Source organism: Filicampus tigris, chromosome 1 (genome assembly GCF_054856515.1).
Source record: "Filicampus tigris isolate MCC_2025a chromosome 1, RoL_Ftig_1.0, whole genome shotgun sequence".
In the NCBI taxonomy this organism is placed as follows: Eukaryota; Metazoa; Chordata; class Actinopteri; order Syngnathiformes; family Syngnathidae; genus Filicampus; species Filicampus tigris.
Window position 1 is genome coordinate 3,754,836 of NC_141217.1, and position 17,728 is coordinate 3,772,563.

Below are 17,728 nucleotides of genomic sequence, written 5' to 3' on the forward strand. Positions count from 1 at the left end.
AATATCTTCATGCAGCACTATTTCTATTACTAATCTCTGCCAGTGTTTACATTTTCAAATGATCACTTCCACAACATTCCTAGGAAATAACCATGTCCCATCTCTTGTGAGCTTTTTTTTTTTTTTTTTTTAGAACAGGTTCGCAGGCTACTCATGTGGTCCCGGTACCGGCACCACGTCGGCGACCCCTGATCTAGCTGATGTTTGAAAAATGGTAGATTTTTTGCAGTTAAACTCAAATAAAACTGAGGTCATTATACTTGGCCCAAAGGTGGTGTCTGATAAAATACAACCATCTCTTGGACCTCTTGCTTCTAATATTAGGCCCTCTTACTGAAATCTTGGTGTGATAATTGATAATGAACTCAAATTTGAATTCCACATTAAGAAGATTGTGCAGTCATACTACTCGCAACTCCACAATATTGCTAAAATTAGGTCTGTTCTGTCATATGAAGATACTGAAAGAAATATTTAGTTTTTAAGATTAGATTAAGATTTAAGATTAGGCTACTGCAATTTATTTACTTGTCTGAATAAGAAGTCTTTAAATAATCTGCAAGTAGTTCAAAATTTGGCTTCTCAAATGCTCAGAAGAACAAGTAAAAGAGCTCACATTACTCCAATTTTGGTATCGTTACATTTGCTGTCAGTTCAATTCCAAATTAATTTGAAAATTTTAACTATCACCTACAAAGATATGAAAGACCAAAACTGGCAAAATCAAAACTCAATAAGTGAAAATAAAAACAAACATAAAAAAATATAATTGAATTAAATAAAATAAAATATGGGGCGGCACGGTGGTCGACTGGTTAGCACGCCCGCCTCACAGTTCAGAGGTCGTGGATTCGATCCCGGCTCCGGCCTCCCTGTGTGGAGTTTGCATGTTCTCCCCGTGCCTGCGTGGGTTTTCTCCGGGTACTCCGGTTTCCTCCCACATTCCAAAAACATGCATGGTAAGTTGATTGGACTCTCTAAATTGCCCCTAGGTGTGATTGTGAGTGCGGATGTTTGTCTCTGTGTGCCCTGCGATTGTCTGGCAACCAATTCAGGGTGTCCCCCGCCTACTGCCCGAAGACAGCTGGGATAGGCTCCAGCACGCCCCGCGACCCTTGTGAGGAGAAGCGGTACAGATAATGGATGGATGGATGGGTCGCTGGGAGTGCTGGAGCCTATCCCAGCTGTCTTCGGGCAGTAGGCGGGGGACACAATTGGTTGCCAGCCAATTGCAGGGCTGTTGTTCTTATTTCCATATATTTCTTTTATGTATTTTTTTTCCAATTATAGTTTTATTTTCACTTTTTTATTTATTTATTATTTATTTTTTATTTTGGCAGTTTCAGTCCTGCAGTGCAGAAGGAAATGTTATTCAAACGAAGGGGCGGTCCTTAGCCCAAGAAGACTTCATGACATTGGCTGTACATTTTGATGACTCCGCATCACGTTATGAAAATATGCTCTGTGCTTACTGTATGTGTCACCTCCTAAATGTTCTTTTAGTTATAGTTGCATGTTACTTTACTATGTGGCTCAAACTAACGAAGTCCTTGTGTGTTTCTACATATTTGAAAAATGCTGGTATTTTGTTTTGTGTTTTTTCAGACTATGCCTTCATTGACGAAAAGGTGCTGTATACTACTAATGGAACATTTCAGCCTTGGCAGGTTGGCACTGTTCGACTGTATGATAATTTGTTTGACTGAAACATGTCCACGTTATATTTGTTGCATGAGACACAAATCGAAATACGGCTAGTGTATTTGTTTTAGATTCCAGCAAGTTGACACTGACAGCATTTCTCATACTGACCAGGAGATGGCGGTATGTACTGTAATGCTCCATTTCCAGCCTAATTCCACAAACCCTAACTACATTTGGAGAAAATGTTTGGCACCCCTGTTAAAGAAATAATAATAATAATAATAATAATAATAATAATGATAATGACAATAATCATTATTATTATTTACGTTAACCATTGAAAATCAGACATTGCTTTTGAATTGTGGCTCTCTCTCTCTTTCTTTCTCTCTCTCTCTCTCTCTATATATATATATACATTCATTCATTATCCATACCGCTTATCCTTACATATGTGGGGTTAAAGACTATGGTGACACATTAGTAAGATTGCATTTTCTTTTAGGCTGGTAGAATCACAAAGCCATTGTGAAAAAGCTGCCATTGCAGGCTAAAGACGAGAACAAGCACTTGTATTTTGCTTACCCAGAAGTTGTTTGTGTGAAATTTAACCTACAAATTAATATTTTGTGCACCCATTATATAGTGTCTATTTTATGAGCATTTTGTGTCCATGGTATATAAATATTGTGGCCACAAATAAAAATAAAAAATCTCATGTAATGTTTGATTCTCCGTTGACGTTAGTGGATCTATTGCCTGCACCTGTTTTTATTTTATTTTAAATGAAACACACAATTGAAGAAATCCTAATGTGAGAAAGTAGTCCACCTCACATTCTCCATCCACAGCCTAGCCTTGCTTCTCAGAGTAATGTGAGACACCTAAGATTTAAACACATTCGGATGTACGGAAAACAATTCTCAACAATGTATTCATAACACTCCTGATTTTATATAACCATTCCCTGAAAGGGGAACATGCATCAAAAGTGCACAACGGCCATGAAGTTAAAGAAAGCAAACAAATTATCTTTGTGTATGAAGCGAAACAAAGCATTAATGGAGACTGGATTTAAAAAAAATAAATCTGATCAATTTTTTGTTCATCTAGGGGTCTTTTGAGCCGTGACTTGTCTGGTCTTTGATGTTTACAGCAGGCTCAAATTTAAGTAGTCTCCTAGAAGCAAAACAATAACAAAATAAAGTCACTTGCATTCTGCATTCGACTCGAGGTGCGTTCTAAGTAGGGCTGTCAAGAGAAATGGAGGGATTAATTCACTTATTCACTGCCAAGGACATATTTGTCTTTTCACAGTCCAGCCATTTGATCCCAGGAACTTCCATCCATCCATCCATCCATCCATTATCGATACCGCTTATCCTCACAAGGGTCGCGGGGCGTGCTGGAGCCTATCCCAGCTGTCTTCGGGCAGTAGGCGGGGGACACCCTGAATTGGTTGCCAGCCAATCGCAGGGCACACAGAGACAAACATCCGCACTCACAATCACACCTAGGGGCAATTTAGAGAGTCCAATCAACTTACCATGCATGTTTTTTGGAATGTGGGAGTAAACCGGAGTACTCGGAGAAAACCCACGCAGGCACGGGGAGAACATGCAAACTCCACACAGGGAGGCTGGGGCCGGGCTCAAACCCACGACCTCTGAACTGTGGGCGGACGTGCTAACCAGTTGACCACCGAGCAGCCATCCCAGGAACTTATTTATGTATATTTTTTCACATTTTTTCAAACGTTAAGGTAAAAAAGGGTCTGAAAACGTCTGGCAGTGAATGAGTTAATTATGATCTGTAATTAATTGATCTAATTAATCTATTTTTTAAACGCACTTAAAAATAGCTGAGTTAAAGCCCCAAAGCTCCACATTGCCTGTATGCATGTATTTGGATTTATGGCGTATATCATTTTTTCAATTACCCAGTCATTTGCCACCGCGAGGAACTGTTTTCGCATTCATCAACCAAGACCCTGGTTTCTGTTTTCACAACGATCAGTGCAAAATGAGTTGAAATTACACTCACCATCAATAAAGTGTCCAGTCACCACCAAATAACCAACTGTGGTTGCGAGTTGAGGTCCAGTGGTCTGCAGTTATAGCAATACATTTGTTCGAATCATCCACCAAAACATCAAGCTTGCTTTTCTATTCACTGTGACTTTTCTTCTTGGTGATTTTAGTCATCACTGCAGTCCTGCACGGTGGTTTGCATGATGGGTCATTGGACGCAGTTTTTAACACCTAAATGAATCCCTTGTCTTCAATTATGTTGATCGGCCTGCAGTTCATCGCTATTCACTTGGCAAGAACATTCGTCAGCCCGTCGGTTGCAGACCTGCTCATACGCGGTCTGTTCTTGAATTTAGTTTGATGAAGAGCTTTGCAATGGCTCACTACATTAGGGTGTTTGTTGCTATCATTAGCTATGGCTTTAGTTGCGGCAGGTTACTTTGCATTTATGTGGTAGGCTTGAACTACTTCTTTGGTAAGCAAAGTCCTTCTTACAAAGAAGGCATATCACTCTGCCTTTATCAATAGTGCCATAAAGGCGTTTTTTTTTCTTTTCTTTTATTTACCATTCATCAGACCTACAACTCTCACATGCTCCTCCATTTTCACGTCTTCTCTCTGCTCCTTAGCTTGCCCTAGCCCACCTACAATAGGAGCCAATCAGGTTATGCCAAACACAAAGGCAGCCACAGTGTCCACTTCAGTGTGTGACATTGATCTTTTTTTTTTACACCCCCAACACAAGCACAAGGCCCATGCATCAAAATGGATCTCATCATCATACAGAAACTGTGAAGTTAGAGAATAAAAATTTGGTAAATGCATAAAAAAAAAAAAAACGCTTTGACTGTAATGAATTGATCGCAATTAAATCATAATTTGTCACCTCTACTTCTAAGACAACTCGCACAGTAGGACAGGGGTGCTCAAGTTCAGTCCTCAAGAGCACCTATCCAGCCTGTTTTCCATCTCTCCCTACGTGAAGGCACTTGATGCAAACGATCACAATTGTTATCAGGCTTGTGCAAAGTTTGGTGATGAGCGGATCATTTGAATCAGGTGTGTTGCAGGCAGGGAGAGATGGAAAACAGGCTGGATATGGCCTCTTGAGGACCGGACTTGAGCAGCCCTGGCCTACGCTTTTCACATTAAAATATCATTGTTACATGACGCTAACTTTACGTTAGCTTCCTGCGACAACTACCAGAGTATTCCCCCACTGACTGTTTACTTCCGCTGTTTGTGTTGCGATTTTGCGTTGTACAATTTTTTTTCTTTCGGCAGTATCTGTGTAACTCTGGATTAATTTGTTGCTTTGTAGTCCTTAAAAAAATAATACATACAATAAAGCTAAAAATACTTCACCTTGTTCAGCATAAATTAACGTGATCTGACCCGATTTCCGATCGTGTGATCAGGACACACCTACTTCTAGACCAGGGGTGTTAAACTCATTTTTTGTTGGGGGCCACGTGGTAGTTCTGGTGTCCCTCGGAGGGCCGTTAAGACTGTGAACCCATATAAAAAGGATGATCGCCTTATATGATCACATTTGCACAACAAATTGATGGATATCTAGTTTTGAAATTAGAAGCCGGTAAGTAATTGTTCAATTATTTTGAAATTATTTTAAAGGGGAGGATTGTTGACAAACAACACATTGCAGTATCTCAGTGTTGTTTAAAGTGAAATCAATTTGCAAGAAACGTGAAGTTGACGCACATGATTTGCCTTCGTGGGCCACAAATGAGGTTTTAGGCTGGATGTGGCCCCCGGGACTTGACTTTGACACCTTTGCTCTAGGCCATAAGAAATGTGAAATAATCACCTGACCATCGATGAACCCTATACTAGGCTGAACAAATAACTCAGGACAAATTCTGGTTTGAACATTTATATTGTGAATTTCGGTTTATAAGGAAGGACACATTTAATCAATTTGTAACCATTTAGGCCCCACATGAGTACATCAATAACTTACACAGAACTGTAGCAAATATCCTGTTAAGGACAGATTTTAAAAAAGAAATACGCCACAACCATGTTGGTTAGAATAAAAGTAGCATGTCGAACTATACGGAGTCAACCAATACCACCAAGATGTTTTTTTTACGCTTGACCAAGACCATTTGAATTGAACAGTTCCCATTGCTCTTTATCATCCTGTAAATAAATTCCAATCAATTTCATCTTTACTAGTGATGGAGATATCATCCTGACACATGGTGAAATGTTGAGACAGCGCAAGCACCCTGATGACAATGAAAGCATTGCTGCAAGCAGTTAGGCTAAAGACTTTCCATTGGCACCACAAATAATCCAGATAAAACACACCCACTAATCTGAGAGCATCATTCAAGTCTTATGTCCCCCTCAGATGAATTTAGTGTTCCGCATCATGATTTGATGTACTGTACAGTATCCTGTTGAGTATCCTTCATGTGGATGAATCCAGCCTATTGGATTGTTGCGATGTGACATGGTGGGCGGATTGGGAGGAAGCAAGAAAGCAGCAGCTGCAGCAACTGTACAAACGGACTAAAAAAAAAAAAAAATGAAAAAAATCACTCCACAACAATTCCCCTCCAATTGTCTTTAGAAGTCCATGGAAAGTTTTGCATGAATATTTTCCTTGTTTTCCGAGCATTCACAATACCGCCCCCCCCCCCCCAGCCCCTACTGTGCAAGACTTAAAGAATAAGGCCTCCTTCTTCGCTTTTTTAACGGGATAAAACTATTTAGAAAGACACCACAAAGTTTTAGCAGATTGAACGCTCTATTATTGACATTGTGTGGATGTGAGCCATTCATGTTCAATTTCCGATATACATTCCATAATCACATCTGACCAGACCTTCATTGATCCTAAATAAAAACACTTCAATTGATCATTTAAATAATTCCACACAAAAGCAAACAAGCCCTATTCCACATAGCCTCTTGCTCATGTACATGCATGTTCTTAATGCATGTTTGTATGAGTCCCACAGAGCAATCACACACATGCACTCGCATTTACAACCTCAACAAGGTCCTTTTTTTCTTTCCAATACGCAGCAACAGAAGATTGGTCCTTGGTTTGGGTCCAAACTGAATCTGGTCCTATTCACTAAATTCATGTGTAATTTAATTGAGATGCTGAATGCACAAGATTTACTCATTGTTTTACTTGGCGGTAATGTCAAAACTGCATGCTAAGAGTCTAAATGTTGATAAGAAGTAAAATCCTGAGCATTTGAAAAATGTGAACCCTCGCGGACCAAATTCTGAATTAGCTTTTGGTATATACAGTACAATAGCAATTTGTTATTATGATCCCAAACAGGTGGAGGAATATTTTCTCATTCCAAAGCTTTTTTTCAGCACTACCCAGTAAGCTTGGTGGCATCCCCCCGTTTTGGTGGTGCAGGTGGGGGTCCTCGACGTAGCGTTGCATAGCCTGAGATGTTCCCGGACATGTAGCCATCATTTCCTCCATTGCTTTGCTTTCCCTGTTCAAGAAGCAGCTCAGGCGGAGGCGGCGGCAGCGCCATGTCATCCATAGTCCCAGCAGGGTCCATTTTGCCTTGCCTGCCCACAGACTTTCGCTTGAGGGTCCGGTTCAGATCCGCAAGGAAGTTGGGCTGGCCTGAGCTGCCCTTCGGTGAGGTGGGTGGAGGTAGCTGCGGCGATGGTGAGAGTGGCGGGGGTTCTGGCGTGGTGTTGCTACGGCGCACAAGTGTCGGCGGAGGAGTCTTTTTCAGGGAGCTCTTACCCCAAGTGGAGTTGTTAATAATAGAGACAGGTGGGGGGGGGAGGAGGAGGAGGAGCTTGAGGCTGGGGGTTCACCACAGCTACTCTTGGAGGTCCACTACTATGAGAATCGTTCCCAGAAGGAGGCGGGGGTGGGAAAAGCTCCGACAGTGGCGGCGGAGGAGGGAAGTAGGCACAATCGGCTGGCGGGGAGGGGAAGTCGCCGCCTGATCGCTTCGCCTGGCTTACCTTGGCCTGAAGACCCAAGGGCAGGTTGGCCAGGTTCAGCTTACCGGGTTTTGGGGGTGCACGGGGTCCCCCTGAGGGGTCCTTTGACGGAGACCCAGTTGGGACAGAGGTGGGAGATTGGGAGGATGAAGAAGTGTTGCTCTGCGGGGCAAACTTACTGAGAAGGTTCCTCCTGGATTCTTCATAGGACGCAGAAGAGTTAGACTTGATGCTGGAGTTCCTCTGTGGGGTCGGCGGAGGTTTCTTACCTCCGAGACCGGAGGGTGACGTCCTCACAGGTGATCCCATGTTCCCAGGAGGAAGGGGCGGGGGTGGTGGTGTTGGACAAGAGGCAGGGGCCAACGGAACCGGTGGTGCTAGTGGTGGAGCAGGAAAACCAGTACTGTTGACTTGCACGCTGTCCGGAGGGGGCGGGAACTCTGAAAATTGTGGCTGCTGACTGCCAACAGGCTGCCATTTTGGTTTGGACTTGACTGCAGGCGGGGAGAGGGGAACTTTGGGGCTCTCCGTGTGATTGGCTACTTGGGGTGAAGCCCCTGGAAATTGACTTGCGAGCTGTTTCACCAAAGAGGAGACGGGGGCTGCTCCTGTGGAAACAGGCGGAGGCTTAGACAGACTGTGCTGCTTGGGAAGGGTCGGCGGAGGCTGGCTGGAGGTGTAGCCTGTCTGGAGACTGAACTGCTTCTTGAGGGGTGCAGGTGGAGGAGGGGGCGGCGGGGGAGGCAGCACACCCATGGTAGCTGGTGGTGGCACAGGTGGGAAAGGTGGGAAAGGTGAGACAGGCGACACAGGTTTGGGGGCAGTTTGAGGAACAAATCCCGGGGTAAAGGATTTGGGTGGCGCCGGTGGAGGAGGTGGGAAATGGGCCGGCACTGGGAGATGCTGGGGAGGTGGCGGAGGTGGTGGGGGAGGAGGTGGTGGTGGTGGTGGAGGCGGCGGCGATGGAGTAGGAGCAGGAGGCGGGGAGTCTTCTACTTCTCCATTTGCAGACAGCAGATCTCGTGGTGGGCTGGGAAACCTTTCTCTCAGTGCATGCTTCAGCCCAATCGGATAAGTTGACTGGCTGATGGGACCCGCTGCCGATGGGGGCGGGGGAGGAGGGGGTGGAAATACTACTCCATTGGTTTGGGACGCAGGAGGCAACGGGATGAAGGCAGCGGGGGCGTTAGGACTCGGAGGGCCGAATTTCAGTGCAGCCATGGCAGAACCAGGGGTTGGCATGGATGGTGGCGGTGGAGGAGGAGGCGGAGGCGGGACATTAGTCCTTGCTGCAATGTGATTGACATTTGGTTTGATGTGCACCTTTGCGGTGGACGGTGTCTGGGATGCGGGAGGTTGTTGGGGATGCATCCTGTGGTGACTACCAGCCTGGTTCTGGTTCTGCAGTCTGGTTATTGTACTGAATTTGTACATGTTGAGAGCTGGAGAGTAGTGCGACATGGTTTGGACTGGGGGTGGTGGAGGGGGTGGCGGAGGTGGAGGAGGCGGTGGAGGAGCTGGCTGTTGCTGGGGAGGACACACGTGGCTGTAGTTACTCTCGCTGTTTGGCGGCTGTTGGGACGGCACAACGTTGTAGTTGCTTACTTGCTGCGACGGCTGATTGTAGTTCACGTGTGCCTGCTGCTGTTGAAGTGATGGCGGTGGAGGCATTTGGCTGTAGTTGTTCACAGGGTGTGGCGGCTGTTGGGGGGGCATGTGGCCGTGGCTGTAGCTGCTCACGGTGTGCGGCTCCTGATGCAGCAGTTGCGGAGGCTGCTGCAGGCGCTGAGGTGACTGTGGCTGGGGCTGCGGGACCTGTTGAGGCGACTGAGGCTTCGGGGGCAGGTGCTGCTCAACTGTCTGCGGCTGAGGCTGTTGCGGGGGAGGAGGCTGAGGCTGAGGCAGAGGACGGGTTGTCAGAGCCGGGTGGTCAACTGAATGCTGGCTGTGATGGCGGTGACTGTGGGAAGCATGTGGCAAAGTGGCTCCTCTGGAAGCCTCCATTCGCATCTGTTTGAAGCAGAATGTGTGTTAAGGTCAGGAGCAAACAGGACACACAAGCAGTCTTAACAGATATTATTACATTATGAAATTACGGTAATCATCACAATGGGTAAACGGCTGCGTTAACCTCCACCTCGGCGGACACAGCTTTAATGATTTCTGTCTTAAAAAGACAGGCAAATGAATCCCGTCTTTGCTGATATGCTTGCTCTAATCAGCCAAGGAGGGATGCAATGTAAAAACATCTTTTGAGTAGTCATACCTTGGTGCTTTCCTCTAATTGAGTGCCTCTCTTCCATGCCTCTGAGAAAATGGAGCTCACAACACTCTGTGAGCGACCATGAGAGGACCCTGTGTCCACTCCGCTGTCTGAATGGCCTGAATGATTAGACTGTGATTCTGGAGGCGCAAATGGGGAAGGAAAATAGATTGAGAACTTGAAGTGGACAGCATCTTCACACTAAAAACAACCCACCAGGTATGCTTGCAGAACTGGAGCCTGATCGAATGCTCGAGGTAGATAGAGAGGACCAATCGTAGGCTGCCTCTGTCCTTTTCATGGCCTCCTGGTAGTTCATATAGAGCTGTTTCCCATACTGGACACAAAGCACAATCCCAGAGAGGATTTTACATTTCCATTTGGACACCAAAATGGTTTGCGTTGGACAGAAATCTGATCCGGGGCTTGGGCTTACCTTTGCAATTCTAATGCCATTCACCCACTGGTGCAAAGTCCTGACATCATCACAGCACAAATACTTAATATATTGAGACTTCTTCTGGATCTGTGGATGCTGTACGACAACAACAACACTTGTTAGTGCATTTCTTGTCATGAAGAATGATAAACAGCCACAACGGGTTCCCTGCACTGCAAGAGGTCCAATTACTGGGTTTACCTTCAAAGCCAGGCAATAGTCAGTAGGAGCTTTATATTTGCTGCGATAGTCTTGACCATAATAGACATTAACATGGTCCAGTTGCAGGAAGCACACAAGATCTCTGGATGCCTGCAGAAAAAGTAGAGGATGTGATGTACAGGGATTGACTTGTAAAGTCTCATGTAAGATGGTTACTTAGGGAACTTGCAGGTGCTCAGAATAAAACAAATCTGTGCAGAAATTGCAATGAGGTCCCAGCCAGGAAATACCAAAGTGCGGCCTTCAAGATCGCGCCTCGTCAAAACTAAATTTACACGGCATCGTCATTCATTTCAAACGGTGGGACTCAAGACTCACTGACCTTGGCTTTGCCTTTGGGGACATAGTAGATTCCAGAAGCCCTGAGGAGGAAGTAGCGCTTCTTCCATGACTTCTTCCCGTCATCCTTTAGCCACAGCACACCTTCAATCTCAGGCACCGACACGGAGCCGCCGCAGAAGCACTCCTGCAAATGGATGATTAAAAGCTCATTTCCCCCCCCTTGAAGGAAAACGTGTCATTTGGGGGTTGTCCATCATCCCACCTCCAATAAAGCCTCCTTATTTCTGTCAGCCATTTCGGAAGTCTCCTTACGCCCCAACAAATAGTTCTGGATGGAGAAGATTAGTTGAGGGGGTGGAAGGAGGAGACAGTGTTAAGTCAGTGGCTCACTACGTCTTACGTTAAATAAATTATTCATCTTTGCTTGCTTTAGTGCTTGGACCTACTTCTAACTCTTCAGCACAAACGCGCTCTCGTTTGCTCTCTAAGCAATGCAGGCACCGCAGAGAATGCATAAACTATGTGTTTGTGTCTACCGCCTGGCAAGCGCATTGAGCATACAACCGATCTCCTCCCTGCTTGCATGGACGTGCGGAGGCGCTGTGAGCAGGCACCTGCGGGTTCTTGAAGAGAGCGTATTTCTCGATGCGCTCAATGAACATGAGCTTGTTGTGACTGTCCCGCGTCCAGTTCAACAGATTCTCCACCAAGTTCTCGTGATCCTCAAAAATACGCTCTGGCCAAGAGAGAAGAGGAGATGAAGACGCAGCAGTTTTCTCGGTCAAACTGATGCACAAATGACAACCAATTGAAGGAGTTGGCCATTGACCAGGGAAGACACGTTTTCGATGAGGATACATGTACATGTACAGATTGAGGACTTTTTTATTCTTATTATTATTTTTTTTCACTTTTTCACATTGTTCATTTTGCGAAATTCTCTATTTTTTGAAGATAAGTAGCACTGTCACACCCATTTGCGAACCATGCTCATTCTCACCCCGCAACAATTTGAATTGGATTCAGTTAAGTCGTCCCTTACCCATTTGCAGTTCGGTAATGGTTTCCACCAGCGACCAGTCTGGGCTGTAGCCACAGTGCGACTTGTCCAGCAGGCTGTCCAGCACCTGCCTGACCGTCTGCCTCTCGTCCACCATCATGGTCTTGGAACTCTCGTCTGACATGTGGACCCTGATCACCAGCTGGGAAGGTCGAAAAGGAGACGAAGACAAAGTGATGTTTTAATCCTGGAGCAACTTTTCATCAGTTGATTTTTATCTGACCTAGTTATTCCACTGGATCCGGCGGGGTGAAATGGGTCATGGGGTTACGAGGTTTGTTGCAAATTCTGTATGCAGAGGTATTAACGGGTCACAGTTTGACCATTAAAGACCAACTTCCAGTAATCTGGGTTTGCATCTAAATTGCAACAGAAGTCCAGGAAGATTAAAATCAAGTGAACGTGACAAGCACATGCATGTGCCAAATCCAGCCTTGCACAGCCCGTCCTGGTGTGAAACTGAGTAAAACCCTCAATTACTTGACCTCCCCATCGCCTCTCACTGATCCTGGCATCCAATCAGTGTGCGGGTTCAAGAGAAATTTGGATGAATGACAACGCTAAGAAAGCTGCAGACATGGGGAGTCTGACAAGGTCCTCGTCCAGCCACTAAACCAGAAATGACGGAATTCTCATCGCTACAATGAAAGCTTCAATGTCAAAGGGACATTTTTGGGGAAAAACGCAGACGGTGCAGCACGAACAATTACGGTTTCGTAGCCTTTGACTTCCTTCTGCCATGCATACAAAAGGATCCCTTCTAAATGAAATGACTCCCTTACATAGAAGACGCATGTTCATTGAAGAAGCGGGAAGAAAAGAAAAAAATCAGCTTCAAATAAATGGCGTCTGCGCACCCTATATCTCTCTTTGTAACCTCTTGCAGATGCACACTCACGATCAAATGCTGCAATGACCTACTTTCGAGGCTGTGAATGAAGTTCACAAAGGAATGCAGCATGCAGCGAATGTGACAAGACAGCCGTATCGACGCGACTCACACAAGCTTGTGATGATGAGACCGAGCCAGGAAATGACACGCAAAAGGAAGGAGGCCCTTACCTTTTTGACCTGCGCCTCTTTGATTTTCTCCAGGGCGACTCGGATCTTCTCTGCCTTCAGCTTGGCGGCGTGCTCCTCCTGAATGGTTCAAACAGGAGCGGGGTTAATAGACTCAGCATTCACACACTGGACTGTTTGTACCCTCGCTCCATCCTCACCAGCATTCATCTAGTACTACGAGGACGATTCCGCAACCTTAACTTCACAAAATAGTTATCAGTCTTCCACTTAAACGCAACAAGCATTGGACATCACGTGATGTTGCAAAAAAAAAAAAAAAAAAAAAAAAAATGTGGGAATGCGTTTGTGTCTTTGTTTTACTCGCCTGTCCTCTCCAACAAGATGCCATCACCTCCATTCTGCAGGTTGCAAATAAAACACCTCCTCTTGTTTCAAGTCAATAATTGATCAGAAACAAACGCTGCAAAGTCTCATCGACTGATACGATGGTCCATTGCTCCCTCAAATATGGCGCTTCATTCGCCGACTATGGTTCCCCTCTAGATTCTTACGGAGCTGCAGCGGCTCCCTTTGATCTCTTGTATAAAGAAAGCGAGACAATACGAGGAGATCCCCGGAGAGAGCTACGAGCTTCTCCTGAACGTGGGATCAGTTCAGAAAGCCTCCATGCCCTCCAGTCACGGATAATATTGGGACAAAAACATCAAACTTCCAAATGTGCCGTCAAAAACAACAACAAAAGAAAGTGCCCTCAGTTAAAAAGCAAAATTGGGCCATACATCTTCCATGATGTGATGCGAGCGGACGTACTTAATGACAAGTGCACACGAAATGAACACAACTTGACTGCTAACAGAAGAAGGATGCCCCTCCCCCCTCTCAGTCTCTCCCTCTCTCTCTCTCTCTCTCACTCACTCCCTGGTTTAAGAGTGTGCCCAATTGAGGGACACCCACAAAATAGCAGTTCTGCCAACCCAGTGAGCTCCATTTCCATGACTGCCTCTCTTTGAACCAATCAGGGCCATGGGGGTGGGGGACCGAGACCAGGACTGACCTCAGCACTAACGCACAAAGACAAGGATAGAGAATTTGGGTAAAGTGTTGAATATTTGAAGTCGTGTGTGCGAAGCTCAGGGCCTCAAGGTGGGGGTATTGAGGACCGCGCCTCAAGCCTCTTACCTCCTTGACCCAGACTACCACTTCCACATGACTGGCTCCAGCAGTGTTTGGCTGACACGTACTGTGCGGCGGCAGGCTTTTAGTCGCCCTTTAGTGTGTGAAACAAGGTCACAAGGTTGTGTGCAGGTTCGCCGGTCACACTGTAGCTTTAATCCCCTTCACATTTCCACCTTCCATTGTTCCTTTGGTGCATCTCACATGCTGTATGCACGTGTACACTAATCCCGCACATACTATTTTATTCATATCCAAAAATGGAGCCAAATCCAAGCAGCAGTGCAACACAACAACATTTGTCACGAAAAAACAGACTAATCCAAATCTTACGAACACTTTTGAGTTCTGCTGGTAACACAAATAATACGGGACAATATCTCTAAATAGTCGATATTGATAGAAAAATTCCACAGCTAAACTATGAATGATTGCTGCATCTCTGCTCAGTATTAGTACGGTACATCTATGCAAGTGAAAGGTGATGTAGGTCGGCATCACTGTGAAAACCACAAGACACATCTGTGACGTGCGCAGAAGCAGAGAGGGTGAGCATTAATTCAATAAGATAGAAACAAAAAAACAAAACAAAAAAACAAGCATGTTCTGAAATTCACCTTAGTCAGGAGGTGAGAAGGCTTTCCAGCTATGCTTTTCAGAATAAGGGAGGTTTCTTGGTCCAGATAGGAGTGCTTCGGGTGAGAAATACAAAACAGAGCAACGGAGAGGAAAGGAAAAATAAAGAAGTCAACGTCTGGTCATTCTCGGAGGGTTAATAATCATTTTACACTACTCATAAAAAGTTTCGGCTAGGGCTGAAATTTCAGCATGAACCTCAAAGGCATAAAAAGCTTTCCAGTGAGCTTAATTTTCAAAACTTTTGAATGCACGTCAAACTGTTGAGTGTTTCAGTTCTTTTCGCACAACTTGCTGTTCGCTAACAATTGGTTGATCCATGGGCATGAAACGCCGGTTGTGAATTCACCTCCTTATTATGATATCACAACTGCTCAGGGCTCAGGTAACGACCAATCACGGCTCAGCTTCAGAAAACAGGTCAGCCGTGATTGGTCGTTAATCTGAGCCCTGTGCAGTTGTGATGTCTTTTTCAGTCAACAGAAGTGACAAAATGGCCGCCCCCACAGATGGCTAAAAACGGGTGGATTCACTCTTATTCCACAAACCCACATTAATCAGAATCCCTTGTTTCTACTAGTGGGCTTGCATAGAACATATTCTTGAAAAAATATGTTTGGGTTGACTTCCACTTTAAAAAAAATAAAATAAAATTTCAGAGAGTAAATCCGAGAGTAGACTAACACTAAAACATTTTTCTGTTCAGGAATCCAAGTAAATAAGACGTAAGTAATTTGACATCTTAAGAAACAGTGGATTAAGCTATTTCAATTTTTTGGGGCAAGAGTACATTTTAAAATTCATGGATTGGATAGTAATTACATTTTGATTTGTCTTTTGTTTTACTTTTAGCATTACAAACGTACACTTTTTAAACCAATAAAAATTTGGGTTAAAAAGCTTCAACATATTTTTTAACCATTCGTTTGATAAGTAATTACTAATGTTCCTATTGTATTGGGCGGCTGTGGCATAAACCTTACATTTGGTGATGGTACCATAGCCACTTTGCTAAGCACTGTATTTGTATATAAGCGTCATCAGACACACAAGGAAATTAGGTGCTGCAAAATCAAACAAGATCACACACAAAAGCTGCAGACTATCTGATGTCTTTACTAAGCAAGTTTTTGAGTGTGACTGCCAGACATCCATTTGGCAATACTGTCTGTTTCTTATTGTTGTTGTCGTTTGAAGTGACACTACATCATACTGCAGCTGCTGTTTCTAATATTTTGGGTAGCTTTGAAATGCCTGTCGGCACGATGTATGTGCAGTTCTACACGACAACGATATTAAAAACACCGACAGTACATCTCCGACAGTATAAATCAAAACTGAAAATTAGCATTGTAAAGGCACAATATTGGGCACAGTTCTTGGATTGGATGATGGATCGCGTTTGATTATGCAGGTGTACCTAATCATGTGGCCGGCGCATGTATTTCCTGGCTCACGTAACAATATAAGGCAGTCATATGGAATCAAGTTAACATGCACGCACACGTACACAAACACACATGCACTTACAGTGGCCCGATCCACTTCACCCACTTGTGAGGTGAAGTCAAGGTGCCGCCTAGCCGTTTTACCGTTGGCCCACCGCAGCGTGACATGCTGGAAATGTGCATGTGTGTAGATGGAGGTAGAAGAAATGATGCAAACATCAAATATAAGCACATGCAAGGGTGGCTGGGGGCAGGGGTCACAGTGCATGCCAAACTTCACTGAATGAACTGAAACATTTCCTGTTTCTCACTTTCATATGAATCTTACCCTCAACCATTGTGAAAAAGAGAGTGAAAGGAGTCATTCAGGAGCAGTCACGCTAAGAAGATTCCAATGCCCTTATTAGCAAACTACCTTGAGCAATAACAATAAATGTGCTGTGTTGCAAACACATGCAGCGTCTCACATGCTTTGTGGTTAGACGTCAACAATAACAACCAGATGGAGGCCTACTAATCGACTCTTTTTCGTCAGCTCTCGGGAATCACGGCCTTTAATGCCTAATCTGATTGTTATTGCAAATGCACACGGGAAGCCGACACACATTGCGAGCTCGCTTTTCAGGTCGTACCTCCGTGCTGGTTTGGTTTTGTCTCTGTGCAGTCGGGCTGCTCCTTCCATCCACCTCTCCACCCGTCATCCCTTTATCAATGTCCAGGGAGTCCATACTGGACGCCGATGCACAGGCCGAGTTTACGCTGGACCGCTGGGATGGAGCCTCCTGTTCGCTGACCGCGCCCACTGAGCCCGTCCGCCGATGGTGCTGCCCGCCCCCGGACGAACCAGATGAGGGACGTCTCAACGTGGTGGAGGAAAAGGAGGACGAGGACGAGGACGACGAGGAGGACGTCTGGCGGGCGGCTTCGTCCATGCTGAGCGAGGCCTTTTCCAGCTGAGAGGTGATGTCATCCAGGGAAATGTTGGAAGCCACAGGGCGTGTGTTGACACTGCCGCCTCGCACCGTGTTGGCCGGAGATGCTCGAGTGCTGCTACTGGCACTTCCTGTTTGACGATTTGTGCATTTAAACAACACATGCCCTGCATCAATGCATTTCTTGACAAAGATTGACAAAAACAGACAGTATGGATTAACTTGGGATTTGGGAAAGACCTTTTTTGAGTCATATTGTGTTTCGCTTACTTTCAGTTGTCCCAAGATGTTTGCTCATATAGTGTATAATTGAAAGCAGTGTCCATGTTACAGGGGTATTTAACTGTATTCTACTGTCCAGTTTTTTGAGAAAAGAACCTAAATTCATGACAACTCTGACTCCCAATTGTAAGTGTACGGGACTACCTCCACTGCTTCCCCCTCCACTGGTGCCTGGCTGCTTGGCGCTGGCACCGCGTCCCCCTGGGGTGCGCTTGCTCTGACTCCGAGAGTTTGGCTTGGAAATGGTACTAAGCTCCTGCTCAATGGTACACAAGTCAGCCATCAGAGCATCCAAGTCTACTGTGTCGCCCTGGTTCAGTGCCTCTGAATGAAC

The 17,728-nt window shown here is 45.2% G+C and overlaps 1 protein-coding gene across 1 annotated transcript in view; it reads right to left on the reverse strand.

The window, feature by feature from the left end:
- Window positions 1-5,552: 5,552 nt before the first annotated feature.
- Window positions 5,553-17,728, reverse strand: part of LOC147152536 (ras-associated and pleckstrin homology domains-containing protein 1-like) — a 33,096-nt gene continuing 20,920 nt past the window's right edge. The window contains 15 exon segments of the mRNA XM_086048162.1: window positions 5,553-7,447; window positions 7,449-9,644; window positions 9,901-10,037; window positions 10,114-10,234; window positions 10,334-10,432; window positions 10,538-10,648; window positions 10,881-11,024; window positions 11,103-11,168; window positions 11,455-11,576; window positions 11,883-12,042; window positions 12,963-13,040; window positions 14,714-14,788; window positions 16,263-16,349; window positions 16,813-17,243; window positions 17,539-17,718. Coding sequence (XP_085904288.1) covers window positions 7,040-7,447; window positions 7,449-9,644; window positions 9,901-10,037; window positions 10,114-10,234; window positions 10,334-10,432; window positions 10,538-10,648; window positions 10,881-11,024; window positions 11,103-11,168; window positions 11,455-11,576; window positions 11,883-12,042; window positions 12,963-13,040; window positions 14,714-14,788; window positions 16,263-16,349; window positions 16,813-17,243; window positions 17,539-17,718 — 4,415 coding nt within the window. The 3' untranslated portion in view covers window positions 5,553-7,039.